Source organism: Eriocheir sinensis, chromosome 40 (genome assembly GCF_024679095.1).
Source record: "Eriocheir sinensis breed Jianghai 21 chromosome 40, ASM2467909v1, whole genome shotgun sequence".
NCBI classification, from domain to species: domain Eukaryota; kingdom Metazoa; phylum Arthropoda; class Malacostraca; order Decapoda; family Varunidae; genus Eriocheir; species Eriocheir sinensis.
The window spans coordinates 15,496,897-15,514,929 of record NC_066548.1 but is presented as its reverse complement, the minus strand read 5'-3'; the positions used below and the strand labels follow the sequence as shown (position 1 = coordinate 15,514,929).

The window sequence follows — 18,033 nt, the reverse complement described above, 5'->3', positions numbered from 1 at the left end:
GAGCCCATTTTGTCTTACCTCTCCCTGTGGATAAAAGCATAAAAAAATTACATGTAAGGTAAAGAAAGATGCAAAGTTAGTTTTTACATGATCAAACATTTTAGTGAATTCATCAAATAATGATCTATGCAATGTATGACAAGTCAATGAATTTTGTATTACATGAAGATAAATCCTTATCTAAGTTAAATTCCAAAACTATTATATGTATGTAGATCCTCAATATCTTTATCATGAGTTTGAGTTTTCAACAGAAGTGGAATGAAATGTTTTAAATTACTTAAAAATAAGGTAAAAGGAAGCAGGACAGGCCCCCTTCCCCCCCAAAAGGCTACTAAATCAGAGAAGGCAAGACTGCCCTGTGAAATATGTCACATTGCATATATCTGTGTTCTGTTGCCTTGTTCCTGATACTTTCTTTGATTTCAATAGTCACTGACACTGAATGATATCTCAATCAGGCAAGAGGGATAGATAAAGTAATTTAAGAGTTAGGCATCTCGCATATCGGCGTAACCAACCGCATGAAATTGATCACGCACAAGTAGTTGCATACAATTGGTTGCCTTGAGGTCCTCACATTGGAATTTTATGGATTCAACAATGTCGTTGGATGCAGATAATGTAGTTTTGCTTTGATTATCAGCAGAAGGAAAAAAAGAAAATCATGGGTTCATCCATAATACAGTACATAAAATATGTTAAATGAAGGAGTTTTGTTGCTGCTCAAGACCTGGATTTGGACCCTGTGAAATTTTAATAATTTTCCAGAATGTCTAAAGAAATCTTCAGTGCTGTAGTTTGTTTGGTGGGCCCAAAGATTTTTTAATAGGATGCAAAATACAGAAAACCTATTAGCATTGAAGAAAGGTTATGATAGCACACAGGTAAGTAAAAGAGTTCATTAGCTTATCATCCCTAATGAAAATAAGATACTTCCCACAGTATATTCATCCTTTCTCTCTAATAAATGAGTGTCCACAATGCAAATGATCATTATGCGACCAGCACCCAAAGACAGTTTTAGTCACCTCAATGTGAGGAACTCTAATGAAACCTACATGTCTGTTGCAGTGCAACTGGTTTCATGCAACTGGTTGCACTGATATGTAAGCTGCCTTACTGTAGCAGAAAGAACACTATAATATGAGGCACCACAAGCCAGAAGGAGGTAAGGGATATTCTGTAATTGCTTAACGCCAAAAAACGTAATTAAAGTTCTCCAGGAACGATATCTCTCTACCTATAAGAGATAAAAGAATATGTTTCACATGAAAAATAAATGTTACAGAATTGTCAACCACTATTATATATTTTTCTTTTTAGTAACGGACGCTTATCCATAGTGACTTCATAATGATACTATAATTAGAATTGGGTCATTTAGTTCTAATTTCACCAAAAAACAGATCTGATATGAATAAAAACCTGTAAAATTCATTATCTATATTTAAATATTTAATAATCCCCAAAATTTCCATTTATTTGTGCGTGGCAGAAGTGAGAGACAAAAACATGCTGAGCATTGAGTCTGCCTCATCCCTCAAAGCCTGGGAAGGCGCAGTGAGTGATTGGTTGAATGAAAAACAAAGTGCACCATTGGATGGATGCAAAGCATGATGTCATAGCTCTCTCTGGCTTGGTGTCATCTGCACACAATCCTTAAAGAGATTCACAGTTTGTTTTCAGCTATAAGGATAAATTTAAACATGCTTTGGACTAAGCCAGAGAGATCTGCAGTGTTTCATCACATGACTGAAAGCCTGTAGAACATGTTAGTGCAGGGAACTCATTTACTTCATTTGGTCCCTAAGCTCCCTCTGGTTCAGGGTGGCCTCATATCTTGTCTAATTTCAATCTACTAACTGATTTGAAATCAAGAGAGATGATAACCTTAGTTAGGTTTTCTTCCAGGCAGTAAAATGTGCCTTCACTGCACGATCATCATTTTTCTTCCAAGCAAAAATAAACTGCTTCCACTGCACAACAATCAGTTGACTATGGTTGGAAAGTTGGAAAGTTTTGTTTAGTCGGCGCAACATGTGGTCATATGCCAGAGTGAGACAGGAGGGGAAGGAATTATTGAAGGGAACAGATCCCAGGACACGGGACACAACCCCCGATTAATACCTGGTACCCATTCACTGCTGGGTGGAGAGGGGCGTAGGGTATCGGAAAAGCCGCCCAAATTTTTCCACTCCGCCCAGGAATCGAACCCGGGCTCTCTTGGTAGTGAGCCAAGTGTGCTAACCACTGCACCACGAAGCCCCCCGAGTTGACTATGGTCAGTTAGCAACATCTTATATCATTGTCAAATATTCTCTGCACTACATGAGTGCTTTCTTCTACTGTGTAATTAAACATAATAAATCCAGCACAAGTTTTGTTTGCGCTGAAGAATTCTTTGAGTCGAGCTTGAATCTCTGCTTTTGGGAGAGTCCCTATGTTAATTTTACAGTTTCCTCAAGTTGTCTTTCTGGGTGACCTATTTCTGCAGAAGTATATGGTTATATCTTTTCAGAGCCTTAGAAAGTGCATTTCCTCTGAGTACTATTTCAATACCAACTTCCTCTCTCAATTTTTCCAATGTTCTTTCTCAAATTCACTGTCCAGTCCACATTTATACTGTTATATATATATATATATATATATATATATATATATATATATATATATATATATATATATATATATATATATATATATATATATATATATATATATATATATAATCCAAATCAGACCTGAGAAAAGGAGTCACACAACTCTGAAAGAGATGCTGCATTAAACAGAACTTCTGATTTTTCCATTATTAAACTGGGCAGAGACTCGGAGGCCTTTCATGCCTCAAAAACTCAATTTTCCTACCAATCAATTTGACTACACTAAGCAATCATGATCTATTCTTCACTACAAATAAATGAACTGGAAATATTTTACCTATTTGTATTTACCTATTTGTAGTCTACCGGGCCCCAGCTAAGCTCTAATAGTCCCGTCTCTATATCTACATTAATCCAGCCTTTCCTTCATTTGTTGGACACTCCTCGCCACCACCTCTTCCTGCAAGCTGTTCCATGTGTTAACACTTCTATGTGGAGAACTATACTTTTTCAAGACACTCAAACAGGTTCCTTTATTAAGTTTCTTTCCATGTCCTCTCAGCCCCTGCATTCTCGCAGTTGAGAAGGGATCATCTCTATCCACCTCATCAAACTTATTTACCAACTCATACAGCATGATCAGATCTCCTCTCTCCCTTCTTTGTTCCAGTGTCGTTAATTTCATCTCCTTCAATCAGTCTTCATACATCATATTCGAGAGTTCAGGGACCATTTTAGTTACAATTCTCTGTATCCTTTCCAACTTTCTGATACCCTTCTTTTTGTGAGGTGACCACACAACTGCAGCATATTCAAATTTTGGTCGTGTGTGTGTGTGTGTGTGTGTCATCTGCTCCACCTCAGACAAAGATATACTGTACTGTGTTATGAATTACTGAGCTGCATGCCTTCCTATCTTCCACCCTTTCTTAATTATTAACTCAAGGCCACAGAATTCACAGATTGACTGTGCTGAAAATTTTATGAGTAACAGAATATCATAAAGGACTTCATTGAAAAAATTTAATTCAGATAGAACCAATATTTTTTGAGGAAAAATTCAACCCCCCCATATACAAAAAAAAATCAATAACATTTAAAATAAGTTTTGCTCTATAATTTCAATTTTGTTTATATACTAACCATATAATCTAATCATATGTATCACAATAAAGTACATCTTTAGCCTGTCTTTTTTATTGCTAAGAAAAAAAGGTTTGTTACACCCATACCATATCTCAAACATGCTTTCACTATTTTCTCAATCTTATCCTGACACACCACGTGTACCTCAGTTCCATGGTGTGTAGTCATGATTACTATGATACATTCCATGCCCCACATCTCTGATACATGTGACAGTGTTGGGAGGATAATACTGTTTTTTGTACCCTTATTTACCCCCATGCTCACACTTCTTCCTTTCATGACTCTCTCTAAGGCACCTATCACCTGCTTGCCCATCATTGCTCTCTCTCTATGCATACATAGAAATGACTATAAGTGCTTAAACTCATTTATTTCCTCTGTCATCTCTTCTCCCAACCAAATCTTACACTCTATCATTCTCTCTAACTCTGTATGGCTCTGCAACCTCGACAGTTTGCCCTCTTAAATACCACAGCCTTACTCTTGTCAATATTCACCTTCGACTTTACCCTCTAACACTCTATCAGATTCATCCACAATCCTCTGCAACATCATCTCCCTTTCTGCCAACAATACTGCATCATCTGCAAAAGGGCCTACCATCAAAGACTGCTCTGTGCTCGTCACTTTCAGCCAAGTCTATTTGCCCTAGGCTGGCTTTCCTTTCTCTCATACAACCATTCATATAAACATTAAAGTCATTATGACATCACACACCCCTGTCTTACACCCACACTAACATTAACTCTCACTCAGCTCCCCATTTTTGTGTATAGAGGCACTCACATCCTTTTAAAACGACCTGATCCCTTCAAGTAAATGTCCTCTCACACCATACATCTTCAGGACATTCCATCAGGCATTCCTAAATGTGAATTCATTTTTTTGTTGTTGTTTTGAAGACAATGTATTGTGACATGCTTTATATTTTATCATCTACAACCCACCACTCCTGTTTCATCCTCTATTGCTCCTACCACCCTTCTGCCCAAGCTTTCTCCCTCACACTCTCCTTACCTCCTTTGTCCCTTCCACCGACCATCCCTCCCCTCCTGTCAACCCCTGCAAGTCCTTCAAAACTTGCAGCAAGAGTCCTTATTTTTTTTCTGACATGCATATTTTTTAATGATAGGGATTGGTTTTATGGATAGGATGACAGTATATTTTTTTAAGAGGCTATTAGTGGATCAATTAGAAAAAAAAGGAACATCAATATTAAAAGATGGGTGTTAGTGGTTAGTAACAGGGGTTCAAAGAGTTAGTAACATGATCAAACATATAATTACCTGCCAATTGCACTGTGGAGGATAGAACCTCAAGAATTTTTTACATGAAAATACTTTAAAAACAATTCAGGCTCATTCCAAACAGTTTTCTTTAACCCATCAGGTACACAATGTTTTGACAGATTCCTTCAAGACTGCAAATCATGGGCATTTTTTTACTCTTACAGAAGTAAAAAGTTTTATGCCTGTTTTAGAGCTTTAGCGATTCTTTTTCAATTTTCAGACTTGACCAGGCATATGTCTGACAATTGCCAGACCCCAAATTTTGTCAAAGAAATCCAATATCTGGGAAATCAAGGGTCAAGTGTAATCCTGAAAAATCAATTTTTGTCATTTCTGGCACCAGAGGGGTTAAAGTAGATAGCCGGGAAATATTGTCCCTAATGGATTATGAATAAAAGAACTACAGCATGCTGAAACCCTGTTTTATTCCATTAATGCAACTTCCCCTATGAATTTATGCTTCCAACAAGAGACAAACTCCTCACCTTCTTGGCTGGCTCCCCAATACACATAAGTAGGTACTTTCGAGCTTCTGCCAGACCAGTCTTCGCCTTGGATATGTTGGCTTCTGTTGGAGGATTTTCCTCAAGGTATGACTCGAGCTTCCCCTCTCCAATAAGGAAGTTGGCAAGAGTTTCTGCAATAATTTTTTCAGTTAAATTACTTATACCAGCAATAACCAATGATAAAGAATATTGGGTACTACTATAGTGTGTGTTTTATCTTAATATCTGCTGTCTGTTGTACCATATAGAGTGGTCAACCGAGACTCCACCCCACTTGCCCTGACCTTACCTGTTATGACTTGACCTGAACTTACCTGACAGCCTTACTCAACCTTATAAAAGGGAGATCAACATAATATTAGACAGAATACAGTAAACCTTCCATAAATCAGACTACTTGCGGGTGAGATCATAGTTATATTATATGAAATTGCCAAAAATTCGGAATGTAATGGAGCAGTGGTCAGCGTGCCAAGCTACAACTCCACTGGCCCAGGTTTGAATCCCAGACAGGGTAGTTGGCACACAGCTCACCCAGCTGTTCATCCTCCCTTTCAGGCTGATCAATAAATGGGTTCGTAGGGAAACCTGGGAAAATAAACTGTGGCAATCCCAGATTTCACATTGGCCCACGTCTCAGGGCAAATGGTTCTAATCTACCACAAGCCCAAAGGATCACAGTTCAGAAATGAGCACTCCATGCACAGCTATAGCGTATGCACCCACCTTTACCTTTATACCCAAACAAGGCTGTTCCAGAGTTGACCAGAATTCTGATTAATTCTTGAAGCAGAGAAGGGATGTCTAAATATGAATTTGTATGTCTCTGGAGTACTGTGTTGTGAAACAGGGCAGCGAAGGCGAGGTGGCAGCGATGAGGGTGACAATTGTAAACAAATCACGGAACAGAAATACATGAGGCACACCATGTGCGTCAGGAAAGCTAGTTTTCAGTGCAGAAGTTACGAGTTTCATCTAGTACACACATCTAAAATAATGTTGAATTTGAAAATTAATTTAACTATTCCCTGTGTGTGTTTATGCAATCAAATAATAAAATTAAGCAGCTGCATTCTCTTGCCCAACACCAATGAGGGTTCAGGAGGGACATGAGAGATTGGCAGCTTTTGTTTGAAGATGATGTGGTCCAGACTCACACCAAATTCGTAGCTATAAACCAGGTCTTCAGCTGATTTACAATAACCAACCAGACGCTGTTCGGACAGGTGCTGTATATCTTGGATTTTGGTCTGATTTACAGATATGTGTCCAAAGCCTTGAAAGAGTCCAATTTAAATAATATCAAAAAAATATAGGTCTGATTTATAGAGAATTTACTGTACTCCAAAAAATGCAGATTTCCCACCACATTGGCCTTTTTTTTTAAGATAGTCACAATCATTCTCTTATTATTTATTCCACAGAGGGAATAATAATTGTCCATCATAATGGCCAAAATCTTATTAAGGAAATGGCTGCCAACATTCAATTAAAGTATTCTAGTATTCTGCTAGTAGCCTAAAAATTTCCTAGTTTCTGCAGGAGCGCCTCTTTTTATCCCAGTAATACCCCGGTGTGCCCAAAATGTCTGTTTACCCTAATGAACAATGGGTGTCTTTTTATCCCAATGAAACATTCAAAATCTTTTGACCCCAATGATCACATATTTTGAACGATACCCCATATGTATATTAGGGGATTCTTTTACCCCAATGTACCCCAGTATATTTTAATGTATACCCCATTGCTACCTCGATAATATCCCAATGTACCCAATATTACCCCAATGTAACCCAATTGAGGTACACTGGGGTAAAATTAGTTACATTGGGGTATCATTAAGGTAATACTGGGATACACTGATGTAACACTATGATAATTTGGGGGTACACTGGAATGTAATGGATTATATTGTGTTAAAACGACATCTATTTATGCCAATGAACATTGGGACACACAGTTCGCGATTCGGGATCACTGGGTTAAATAGTTGTTGAATGTTTCATCGGGGTTAACTGGGGTAAAAAGAGATCTGAAGTTCATTGGGGTACATTGGGATAAGCTGTGCCAATTCTGCACCCTGGAAAAATTACTGTCTGCAGAATAAAGTATTTTTTCCGGGGTACAGAAACTAGCAGATCTGAGCAATGTATTTCAGCGAGACTCTCTTCACATTTATTCATTATATATATTCTTCACACTTATTTCAGAGTTTGTATGCCCTATGCATACTATATAAGCTGTCTAGAATATTGCAAGACTTTGACCAAGATGGCATAACAGGCGAGTAATGGTGACAGGTTTTGAAGATCTCAGGACATTTGCTGCTCAGCTGGTGAAGTGAGATTATGTCAGTCAAATTCTTCTAAAAACAAATTCATATTGCCATTGAAGCCCTGTGATGTATTACTGCATTTTTTTTTTTTTTTACATTTATTTAAAGAAATAATATAACCATATGGGAGCAAAAATGTGTTGTTTGCTAATAAATTGCATCAGTAAGCTCCACTGGGGAACCCCCCCAGCTACCAGACATGAGTTACCAAAGGTTCCAGTCTCTGGTACCAATGCAAACAAACAGTGTCGTGAAAGACGACTGTGAAATCTGACTTCTTATTGGTGACAGAGATCACTGCTCATTGGTAATGATCCCAACAAAAGAGTTACTGTGAAATCAGCCCATAGTTATTGGTGATATCTAGTAAAGATGAATATACCAAATTCAATCACTCAATTTTGTAACAGGTTTTATTGGAGAGTGGCCATACCATACTATGAGAAGCAGAATACTAAGCACTCATGGTCTAAACCAGACTTTCTCCTAAGTCCCCTCTGGTACTCATTGGCAGGACTCATGGTCTAAATACCCACTAGAAGTGATTACGGTCAGGACCAGTGCTGGGCACTTCCGCTAATTAAAGTAGTCTGCAAATCAGCAAATCTGCAATAGCGGAAGTTCCATTTCATTTGCGGATTTGCGTTTGCGACAAAAAAATCGCTAATTAGCGGATTAGCGTTTGCGGTATTACTTCCGCTAACCTCTGCTAACACGTCAGTGCTGGGCACTTCCACTAATTAGTACACAAAATCCACAAATCAGCAATAACGGAAGTTCCATTTCATTTGCAGATTAGCGTTTGCAGTACAGGTAACTCTTGATTCATGTGAGTTTGGTTTACGCGTTTTTTTAATAACGCGGGGTCCAAAATCCAAATAAATGTTTACTTTACACGTTTTTTTCACTTATACACAATATTTTATGGAGTGGCCACCAGATGTCTCACGCAACTAAACTCACACGGCGCCGCGGCCACAGCTGAGCTCAGTTCTTCCCGCGCGCCACTTGAACAACAATACAGTACCCATGCTACTCAACAACAACAACAGCTTCACTGCTGTTCTACCACGAGGGGAAGGGCAGCCAGAGGAGGAACCACGAGAGGGAGAGGAGTCAGAGTGATACAGTAGGCAATAAAGGTACAAACCTACCTCTTGTTTGATTTACATCGTTTTTGATTTACACCACCTCTTCAAGGACACAATACTCACGTAAATCGAGAGTTACCTGTATTACTTCCGCTAAACTCCACTAACACGTGGAGGAGCCAACCCGGGATAGCATCAATCTGAAGATACTTCAAATATTAAAATAAAAACTGATTAACTTCAAAACTTTTTTAGTTGTTGCCTTTTCCACCTTTTACAAAAAACTTATTCACATAAACTTCTCAGGGGATCTTATTGTAAACATCATAATAAGTATTTTGAAGGAGACCGTGCATATGAATATGGATTTAGTTGTGACAGTCACACTGATGAACTTCCTTTGGTCCTTCTCATTAAAAATAAGTTTAAAATAGATGCTCATCAGATTATTACAAATTAATTAGTATGATTACAAATTGTCCATACTTGAAGTAGCAGTAGCGTATGTATGATCAATGCCTAGCTGCAGCATGACATCACAAATAAGAGTGAAAAGAGATTTGAGAGCTATTGATAATATAATTTTTGTTTGCGGTTTGCGTTTGCGGTGTCAAGTTTTGTGGCGGAAGACTGCAAATATTATGTAGCTATTTGTGATAGCGGATTTGCGATTGCGATTTAAACTAAATCTCGAAATTTGCGGAATTGCAATTGCGAAAGTTATGGAACAAGTTAGCGGATTTGTGATAGCAGAAGTTCAAATTCGTTAGCGATGCCCAGCTCTGGTCAGGACTGAACCACCTATCTTGATCTTGATTGTAATGTGCAGGGCACCTGTGCAGGTGCATAACATGCATATTTGGATTGGCTGTTGGGGAGACGGGGGAACAGAGTTTGCAGGGGAGGGAAGTGAATCAAGTGTAATTGTTCGTGTTGGTGTGTTGATGTAGTTTCATAAAAGTGAACCGAGCAACAGATTCAATAAGCGAGTTTTGAAAAAAATGTATACCTCAAGGTACCAAATTCAGGCCTCCCAATAGCCAGTTAGGTGTGCGTTTTGGACGCGAAAATCAGATGGGAGGGTGCGCGCGAAAGTGTTAATAATCAGATTCTCAAAAATTTTACTGCACTTAAGAAATTTAACATTTTGTTTTTTCTTTCATTTTATTTATTATTTTCACATTTTGTTAATTTTATTTGGAAGATCCCAAACACATGACATGGCGCCCTATTGATGGTGCCCCAGGCGGCTGCCCGAGTTGCCAATAGAACCTTGAGCCGGCCCTAGTTGAATCTGAAGTTAATGGAGAGGTGGACACCAGGATACTTGTGTGTGTGCACAGATTCAATGTCTGGATTATGAAGAGTGTAAGTGCGATGGATGGGGTTGTGAGCTCTGGTGAATCTTAACAATTTACATTTGTCTGGGTGGAAATGCATCAGAAACCACTTTTGGCACCTTTTGGAAGTATTCATGATCAGCCTTCAGAGCACAGGCTTTTTTTTAGTGAATTTTTATCATTTATTTGCAATAATTATATATAAAGGTCTGCAACCCAAAAATTGTTTCCTCTTTAGTAGGTAGGCGACTTATACCAATTTGGACCTGCTGATTTAAAAAATCACAACAAATTTTCTGCATCACATACAGTTTTTACACAAAATAGATTTTTTTTTTTTTTTTAGTCTAATACCGTATCACAAAATTAAAGCCATTTGTTGTTCTTTACAGTTACGAACTTGAATAAAAACGAGGATGGCTTCCAGAGGATGTCCAACCAGCCCAGACAGCTTTTGTTACATATGTGGTGAATTTAGTCTTAATAAACAACAGAGAAACATTACAGACTTTGTAAAAAAACATACTATGCATACTTTGGAATGAAGCTGGGAGACCAAGATAAGACATGGGCTCCACATAAAGTGTGCTCAGTTTATGTTGAAGGTCTAAGGCAGTGGACAAAGGGTACAAAGCAGTCTTTTTCTTTTGGTGTTCCAATGATATGGAGGGAACCAAAAAATCACGGTGATGGCTGCTACTTTTGCTCATGTAAGGTGCAAGGACACAATTCTAAGACCAGAAAGAGTATCATCTACCCCGATCTTCCATCTGCATTGCGGCCTGTTCCCCATGGACCAGATGTACCAGTTCCATCACCTCTAGACAACTTTGAGGACATTCATCTGAGTTCTGATTTGCACAGTAGCGATCATGATTCAGACTTCAGCTATGACGGTGAAAGTCAGGAACCTCTGGTATTCACTCAGTATGAATTAAATGATCTACTGAGGGACCTAGGTCTTAGCAAGGAAGCAGCAGAGGTTTTAGGTTCCAGACTCAAGGTCAAGAATCCTTTAGCTCCTGGTGTAGTATCCTCTTGGTGCCATCACCAAGAAAAAGATTAGTGATGCAGAAAAAGATACATGGACTGGCTTGAAGGATGTGATGAAAAACTTTCTGGGTAATTACAAGGCTCCAAATTATCGAGACATTGAAGGGAATATGCTAGAGAAGTTTAAAGCCTTAGGATGCAATATAAGACTTAAAGTTCATTTTTAGCATGCACATCTAGATTACTACCTCGAAAATTTAGATGTGAGTGAAGAGCAGTGGGAAAGGTTCCATCAAGATCTAAAGGAGATGGAGAGAAGAAACTAAGGAAGATGGAATGTCAATATGATGGCCAACAACTGCTGGATGCTGCATCGGGAGACTCCATCAAATGCTCACAAACGGAGAAGCGGCAGGCACAGTTTTCAAGTGAAAAGAAGAGATTTTAAAATACTGAAACTTAGAAAATGGTCAAAGATATATTTGTACTAATTTTAAGTTGTACTTTCTTCTTCTTTATTTGTTAAATTAATGTACCAGACACATTTTAAAGATTTAATTGTGTTCTATCATATGAGATCTTGCCTACATTTTGTATTTAGTTGATACCATTTTGTGGGGAAACCTTACATGATGGGAAAAAACTGTTATGATATTTGGAATCAGCACCCCAAAAATATGCATAAACACATAGTTATGAAAACAATTGTTGAAAATTACATAGTGTGAGGGGTAACTACGCCCTGCCGGCCTTGTTAAGTCTGCCGGCCTCGTTCCGCCCTGGCTCCTCCTACTTCCGAGCCAACGTCAGAGCCGGCTAGCGGGCTAAGGCAGACACCAGCTCACCACCACAGAGTGCACACCTCGCCTTCTCAACCTCACGCTGGTCTTTCGTCTCACTGGGAAAGCTGCGTGTCTGGGCTCCTTGCTGCTCCTCCCCTGGCTGTACCGCCCGACCAAGTCACCACTGCTGTCCCCCACTGCACTCCAGCCTATGGACTTCACTTCCCTGGCCTTTAGCTGAGAGGATTACAACCGGTGCACCCAACCCTGGTGACTCAGCAGGCCAACCCCTTTTGCACACTACAGTGGTTTGATTACTTTGTGGTCGTTTTGTTGTCTTTGTTTGTGTTAATACACTCACCCTTATTTTGTGCTGTTTTCCTCTCCAAAGGGCTATTAGGGCATTCCTGGCTATTACATCTTAATATTGAGGGCGAGAGATCGTGGCTTCCCGTTTTCCCTCACACATAGGTATATATATATATATATATATATATATATATATATATATATATATATATATATATATATATATATATATATATATATATATATATATATATATATATATATATATATATATATATATATATATATATATATATATATATATATATATATATATATATATATATATATATATATATATATATATATATATATATATATATATATATATATATATATATATATATATATATATATATATATATATATATATATATATATATATATATATATATATATATATATATATTATTGCTCATCTAACAGAGGAGGGCAATAATGTTTTTGTCAATGTCTATTTGTTTATTCGTTTCTTTGTCTGTCCAATACAAAAATATCTAACATATACTGACATACTGTCAACATATACACATAACACTTTATAAGTGAATATCTCAAACTTATTAACTTTTGAGGAAGCTACCAAAACTCTGACTGAATGGAAAGAATAAAAAAATTAACTGAGCAAACCTACCAAACTACATCTAACCTAACCTCTGCTCAACCATAAATTCAATATTAGCCTATATCCAACAAATTTTACTGGTCAAATTAAGCTAATTATTCATTTGCACAACAAATGATGCTTCAAAACACGCGAATGAACTAAAAAAAAAAAAATCAAATGGAAGAAAAAACAACAAAACTAGGAGGTGGCAATATATTTATTCATATATGGTATAGGAGGCCTACTTAAACAATAGACTCATTCAGAAAACAAATATGGGTAAAGATTTGTTTTAGTACCGTGCCAGTATCTCATTATCTACTTTATGGAACATCAGTAGCTCTTCATATATCTTTTCTGCAAACCTTCAACAGTCATGGAAATGCTTTCAAAATCCAATTCAAGGACTTTTTTTTACTCTTGAAAAGAGGGGATAATGTTTACGAAAGCGTGTTGCCTCCTCTGGTGGCGGCCGCGGCAACGGTGCCGCCGCCGCAGCCGCAAGATAGCTCGCAGAGAATTTAGAATGGGGGAGCATATCTAAACTACTCCAACCGAACTTTACGACCTGCTAACGGGCCCTCAACCCCCCCCCTTCTAATCAGGGGGGCTGCTCCCCCCCCACATGTATATGCGACTTATTTCTGCGAGGAGGTATATCTCGCAACACCTACTGCACCGCAGCCGCGGCCATCGCCAGAGCAAACCTGTTATTTTTATGCAAATACCGCGAATTTTATCATGGAGCATGAATATAACCTAACCTAACAAAACCCTCTGCAAGCTATTTTGCAGCGGCGGAAGCACCACCATCGCCGCGGCCAGCACCATAGGAGGCGACGCGCTTTCGTAAACATTATCCCCTATTTTCAAGAGTAAAAAAAAAGTCCTTGAATTGGATTTTGAAAGCGTTTCCATGACTGTTGAAGGTTTGTAGAAGATATTGAAGAGCTATTGATGTTTCATAAGGTAGGTAATGAGATACTGGCACAGTACTAAAACGAATCTTAACCCAAATATACACACACTTGTCAACACAACTCACCGACACTAACAACTACACGGTTCACTTCCCTCCCCTGCACACTCGGTTCCTCCTTCTCCCCCAACAGCCAACCCACATATGCGTGTTATGCACCTGTATAGGTACCCTATGCATTACTTATCAACATCAAGATTAAGAGAGGAAACAAATAGCTCAAAACTCATATGTTTAAACACATGGAAAAGAAAAAAAATAAGCATTTGAGCCAACACACTACAATGAGGAGGGCAGAATTCACTGCCACTTCTCTCACACGAAAACATAAAGTCACAGAGTGAAGTGAATGACACGTAATCATCAATAACCATTAAAATTATCTAATCTAACCAAACTAAATATAACCTAACATAATCTGACCTGACCTAACTATACAGCTCTAACCTAACCTAACCTGACTTGTCCTGCTGCCAAAATACGATATAGAAATATAGAACTTTGTTACTGTCAATTTGCAAAATATATATGGTGAACAAAAAATTCAGAGTGCCAAGCTCTGCAGTATGGGACAGTTAAGAAATGTCTAGCTTGGGAATGACCCCAGCCGAAATAATACCAAGTGAGGTGCTTGCTTACCTAGTCCTGGCTGGTTCCTGGACTTGAGGTGCTCCGCCAGCTCTATCACCTTCTTCCAGTTGGACTCCTCCCTGCTCCGCTCTATCTCCGTCTCCAGGCGCTGGCCTCGGATCACTTTCCCCGACATATTTACAGACACACACGTACACACATACACATACACACAAATTAATACATTAGTGTCCCGCCCCCTTCTTCCTCGTGCGACTAGTAGCCCTTCCCGTGACACACACTGACACCTGCAGACGACCCTTCTCCCTCACACTGTTGCCGTCTCCACGGGGCGGTCTTCGTACCGGTACGGTTTCTTGTATTATTATTTCTTTTCCGTGATAACTCTAGCACCTTAGTGGGGCTGGATTTGCAAATGAATTTGTTTTATGAAATTCGTACTTTTTTTTGTATGTGTAGCTACCTTCAACTCGATCACATAAACTTGTCACATTTTTCTTCTTTTCTGTTTTTTTTTTTTTTTTGTTATAATAAAATTGTTAGATAAATCACGGTGATAATAATGTTCTTTCACGTATATTAAGTGAGCATCCTGTTGTAATGCTGACTTGCCTGATGGGCGAGCCTCCCATAACTCCCTCTGCCAGTGGGGTACCTCTTTGGACGACTGGTAAAGGAGTGGCTCTCACGTTACGCTGGTCGCGGGTTCGATCCCCGGCGCCGGCAAACCTTTCCTTGTCTGAATTAAATTTCTCGTGTGTTTCGTTACACGCAGATGGTAGTGTGGGAGTGTAGTGGAGTCTTCTGATTGATGTAAAATCACTTAGGTTTAAGGACAGACCACCAAGTCTGGACCATGGGGTCTGTGTGGTCTGATTTTCTATGTAAATCTATGTAAAATAGAAAAATTCTGGCATTTCACTGGTGGCAGCGGTGGGATGCGGGTGGAACCGCCCACGAGCACGATGTCATGTATCTGGGCCTTGTCCATCTTAATTGGCTACGGAGGGATTTCTCCACAGGCTCCAGAGTGGCACGGAACAGGTTCTCTCTCACCTGGTTCTCTCACCTGGTATTAAATGCCGAGAGTGAATTAGCTGAAACAACATGCTGGGGAAGAGAGTTCCACAGCGAAATACCTCTGACGTTGAAGAACCTCTTGCGGATCTCTAATTCAGTTCTTATGTGTGCAACCTTATACCGATGGCCTCTTGTGGTGCCTATATGTGGTGGACTGACAAACATATCCTCGGGGGCAATAGCAGAAAAACCGTGAAATATTTGCCAATACTTTACCATGTCATGTCGTAGCAGCCGACCATGGACAGAGTACAAATCCAAAGCCTTCAGTCTCCATGCCTCTAATATGTTCCTGATCCAACGTCTCTGCACTGACTCAAGTAAGTTGAGATCAGTAATATATCCCAGATTCCACACAGCTGAACAATATTCAATTAAAGGCTGAATGTGCGTCACATAAATAGGGACAAGAAAGGAAGCATCGCGGTTAACTGTAGATTTAAGTAGATTTTGAGCCATGCCACCTGCTCTCTGGACGAGGTTCTGTATGTGCTGGTGAAATTTCAAGGAAGAATCGACATTAACCCCAAGGTCCATTGCAGAATCTTTAACTGGAATAGGAATACCATTTAGATAATACAAACCAGAGGCCGGTAAACCCGATAAGTCCACGGTCCGCCTTTGGAATTTGACAACTACACATTTATTAATGTTCATGGATAAACCCCAGGACAATGCAACTTTGTAAAGATTACCAATATCTCTTTGACAAGAAGCCATGTTTTGGTGAGCAGTATGCACACAGTTAGTTTCAATTGAAATATACAGTCTAAGGTCATTAGCAAAAATTTTTGTATAGGAACTAATGTCATGAGTAAGAAAGTTAATATATAGAAGAAATAGAAGTGGACCAAGAACTGAACCCTGGGGCACTCCACTGACTACATCGCAAGGACGACTCAACTGACGATCGACTACAACATTCATAACCCGAGATTTTAAAAACTCCCTTATCCAGCCCAAAAGCATGCCTGTAATACCCAATTTCCTAAGCTTATCCAACAAAATGTCATGACATACAGTGTCGAAGGCCTTAAAAAAGTAAAAAAGAATGAGATCAACATTTTTACCCTGTTCCATGGCACAAATAACATTAGTGTATGTCCGCAGCAGCTGGTCCTCTGTGGATCTGCCTGGACGAAAACCAAACTGCTCATTACACAAAATGTTATTACTTGTGGCACAATCAAAAATAAATTTACATAATATACGCTCAAGAGATTTCACACAGACTGATGTCAGCGATACTGGTCTATAATTTAAAGGATCATGTCTAATCCCCTTCTTAAAGATTGGCACAATCAAGGACCTCTTCCATATGGATGGTAGAGTGCATGTGTCCAGAGAAGATCTGAAAATGAGCCATAAAGGGTAAGAAAGTTCAACTTTACAAGATTTAAGCAAACAAGGATGGAGCTCGTCTGGTCCCATTGATGACGACACATCGAGATCTGAAAGTACAGCAATGACAGAATCCAATGAGATATCAATGTGTCCAATGCTCCCATCAAAGACCTGGTGAGGCTCAGGGTGATCAGGAATTTCCTGCACATAAACTGAGGAAAATGCCGCAGCGAAAATATTAGCCATGCCCTCTGCCTGGTTGATGACATTACCATTGTCTGACATTAGTGGACCAACTCGAGGTTTGCCCACCTTCTTCTGGCGTATATATGAATGAAAAACCTTTGAGTTGTATATGTAACGGGTTATCGGGGGGCGTTTAAAGGGCGTTGATTAAGACTTCAGCTTCCTTAAGGCGAATATATTCGTAGCCTATATGTACAAGGAGCGTCGTAGCGAGAGCGACTGCCGTTGTGTGTCAGTCGGACTCTCGTGAAGGAGTGACGAGTTACAGGTTGGAAAATAATTGTTACAATTGGTCACGTACGTCAAGGTGACCTCCACGCATTATGAATGCGATGTATACAAACTGAGATGGTAAACACTGACGGACGACATTCCTATAAGGTGGCGTGATCTATCTGTCGTGGGTTTTTTCCATTGACAATTGTATGCCTAATTCGTGGTGATATTAAATAATAATAATAATACATTGATATCCTTCAATAACATGTAAAGATTTGTCTTCAGTTGATGCTTCATACGCCGCCTGCTTTGCTATGGTAAAATTCCGATACTGGAGCCGCCTGAAAAAGACTTAATGCATCAGTGGCCTCTCTAGAATTCCTTCCTAAACGAGAACGTATTGTCTTGTATTGTATCCACAGTATATGGCGTCTCCTCTTCAAAGCTTGAGGCAGGTGAACCTGAAATTTAAGGGAATGAGCACCTGCCTTGATGGTGGAGGAGGGAATGTATCTATCAATTAAAGGCATC

The 18,033-nt window shown here is 39.2% G+C and overlaps 1 protein-coding gene across 3 annotated transcripts in view; it reads right to left on the bottom strand.

The window, feature by feature from the left end:
* Positions 1–14,944, bottom strand: part of LOC127009404 (tetratricopeptide repeat protein 7B-like) — a 208,800-nt gene extending 193,856 nt beyond the window's left edge. For 2 of the 3 annotated variants that reach the window (XM_050882481.1, XM_050882482.1), the window contains exons 1-2: positions 14,662–14,944; positions 5,527–5,678 (exon numbers count right to left, since the gene is read on the bottom strand). In XM_050882481.1, the coding sequence (XP_050738438.1) occupies positions 5,527–5,678; positions 14,662–14,788 (279 nt within the window). In that variant the 5' untranslated portion in view covers positions 14,789–14,944. The remainder of the gene's footprint in view (positions 1–5,526; positions 5,679–14,661) is intronic. The other variant, XM_050882484.1, reaches the window with a different exon arrangement.
* Positions 14,945–18,033: the final 3,089 nt, after the last annotated feature.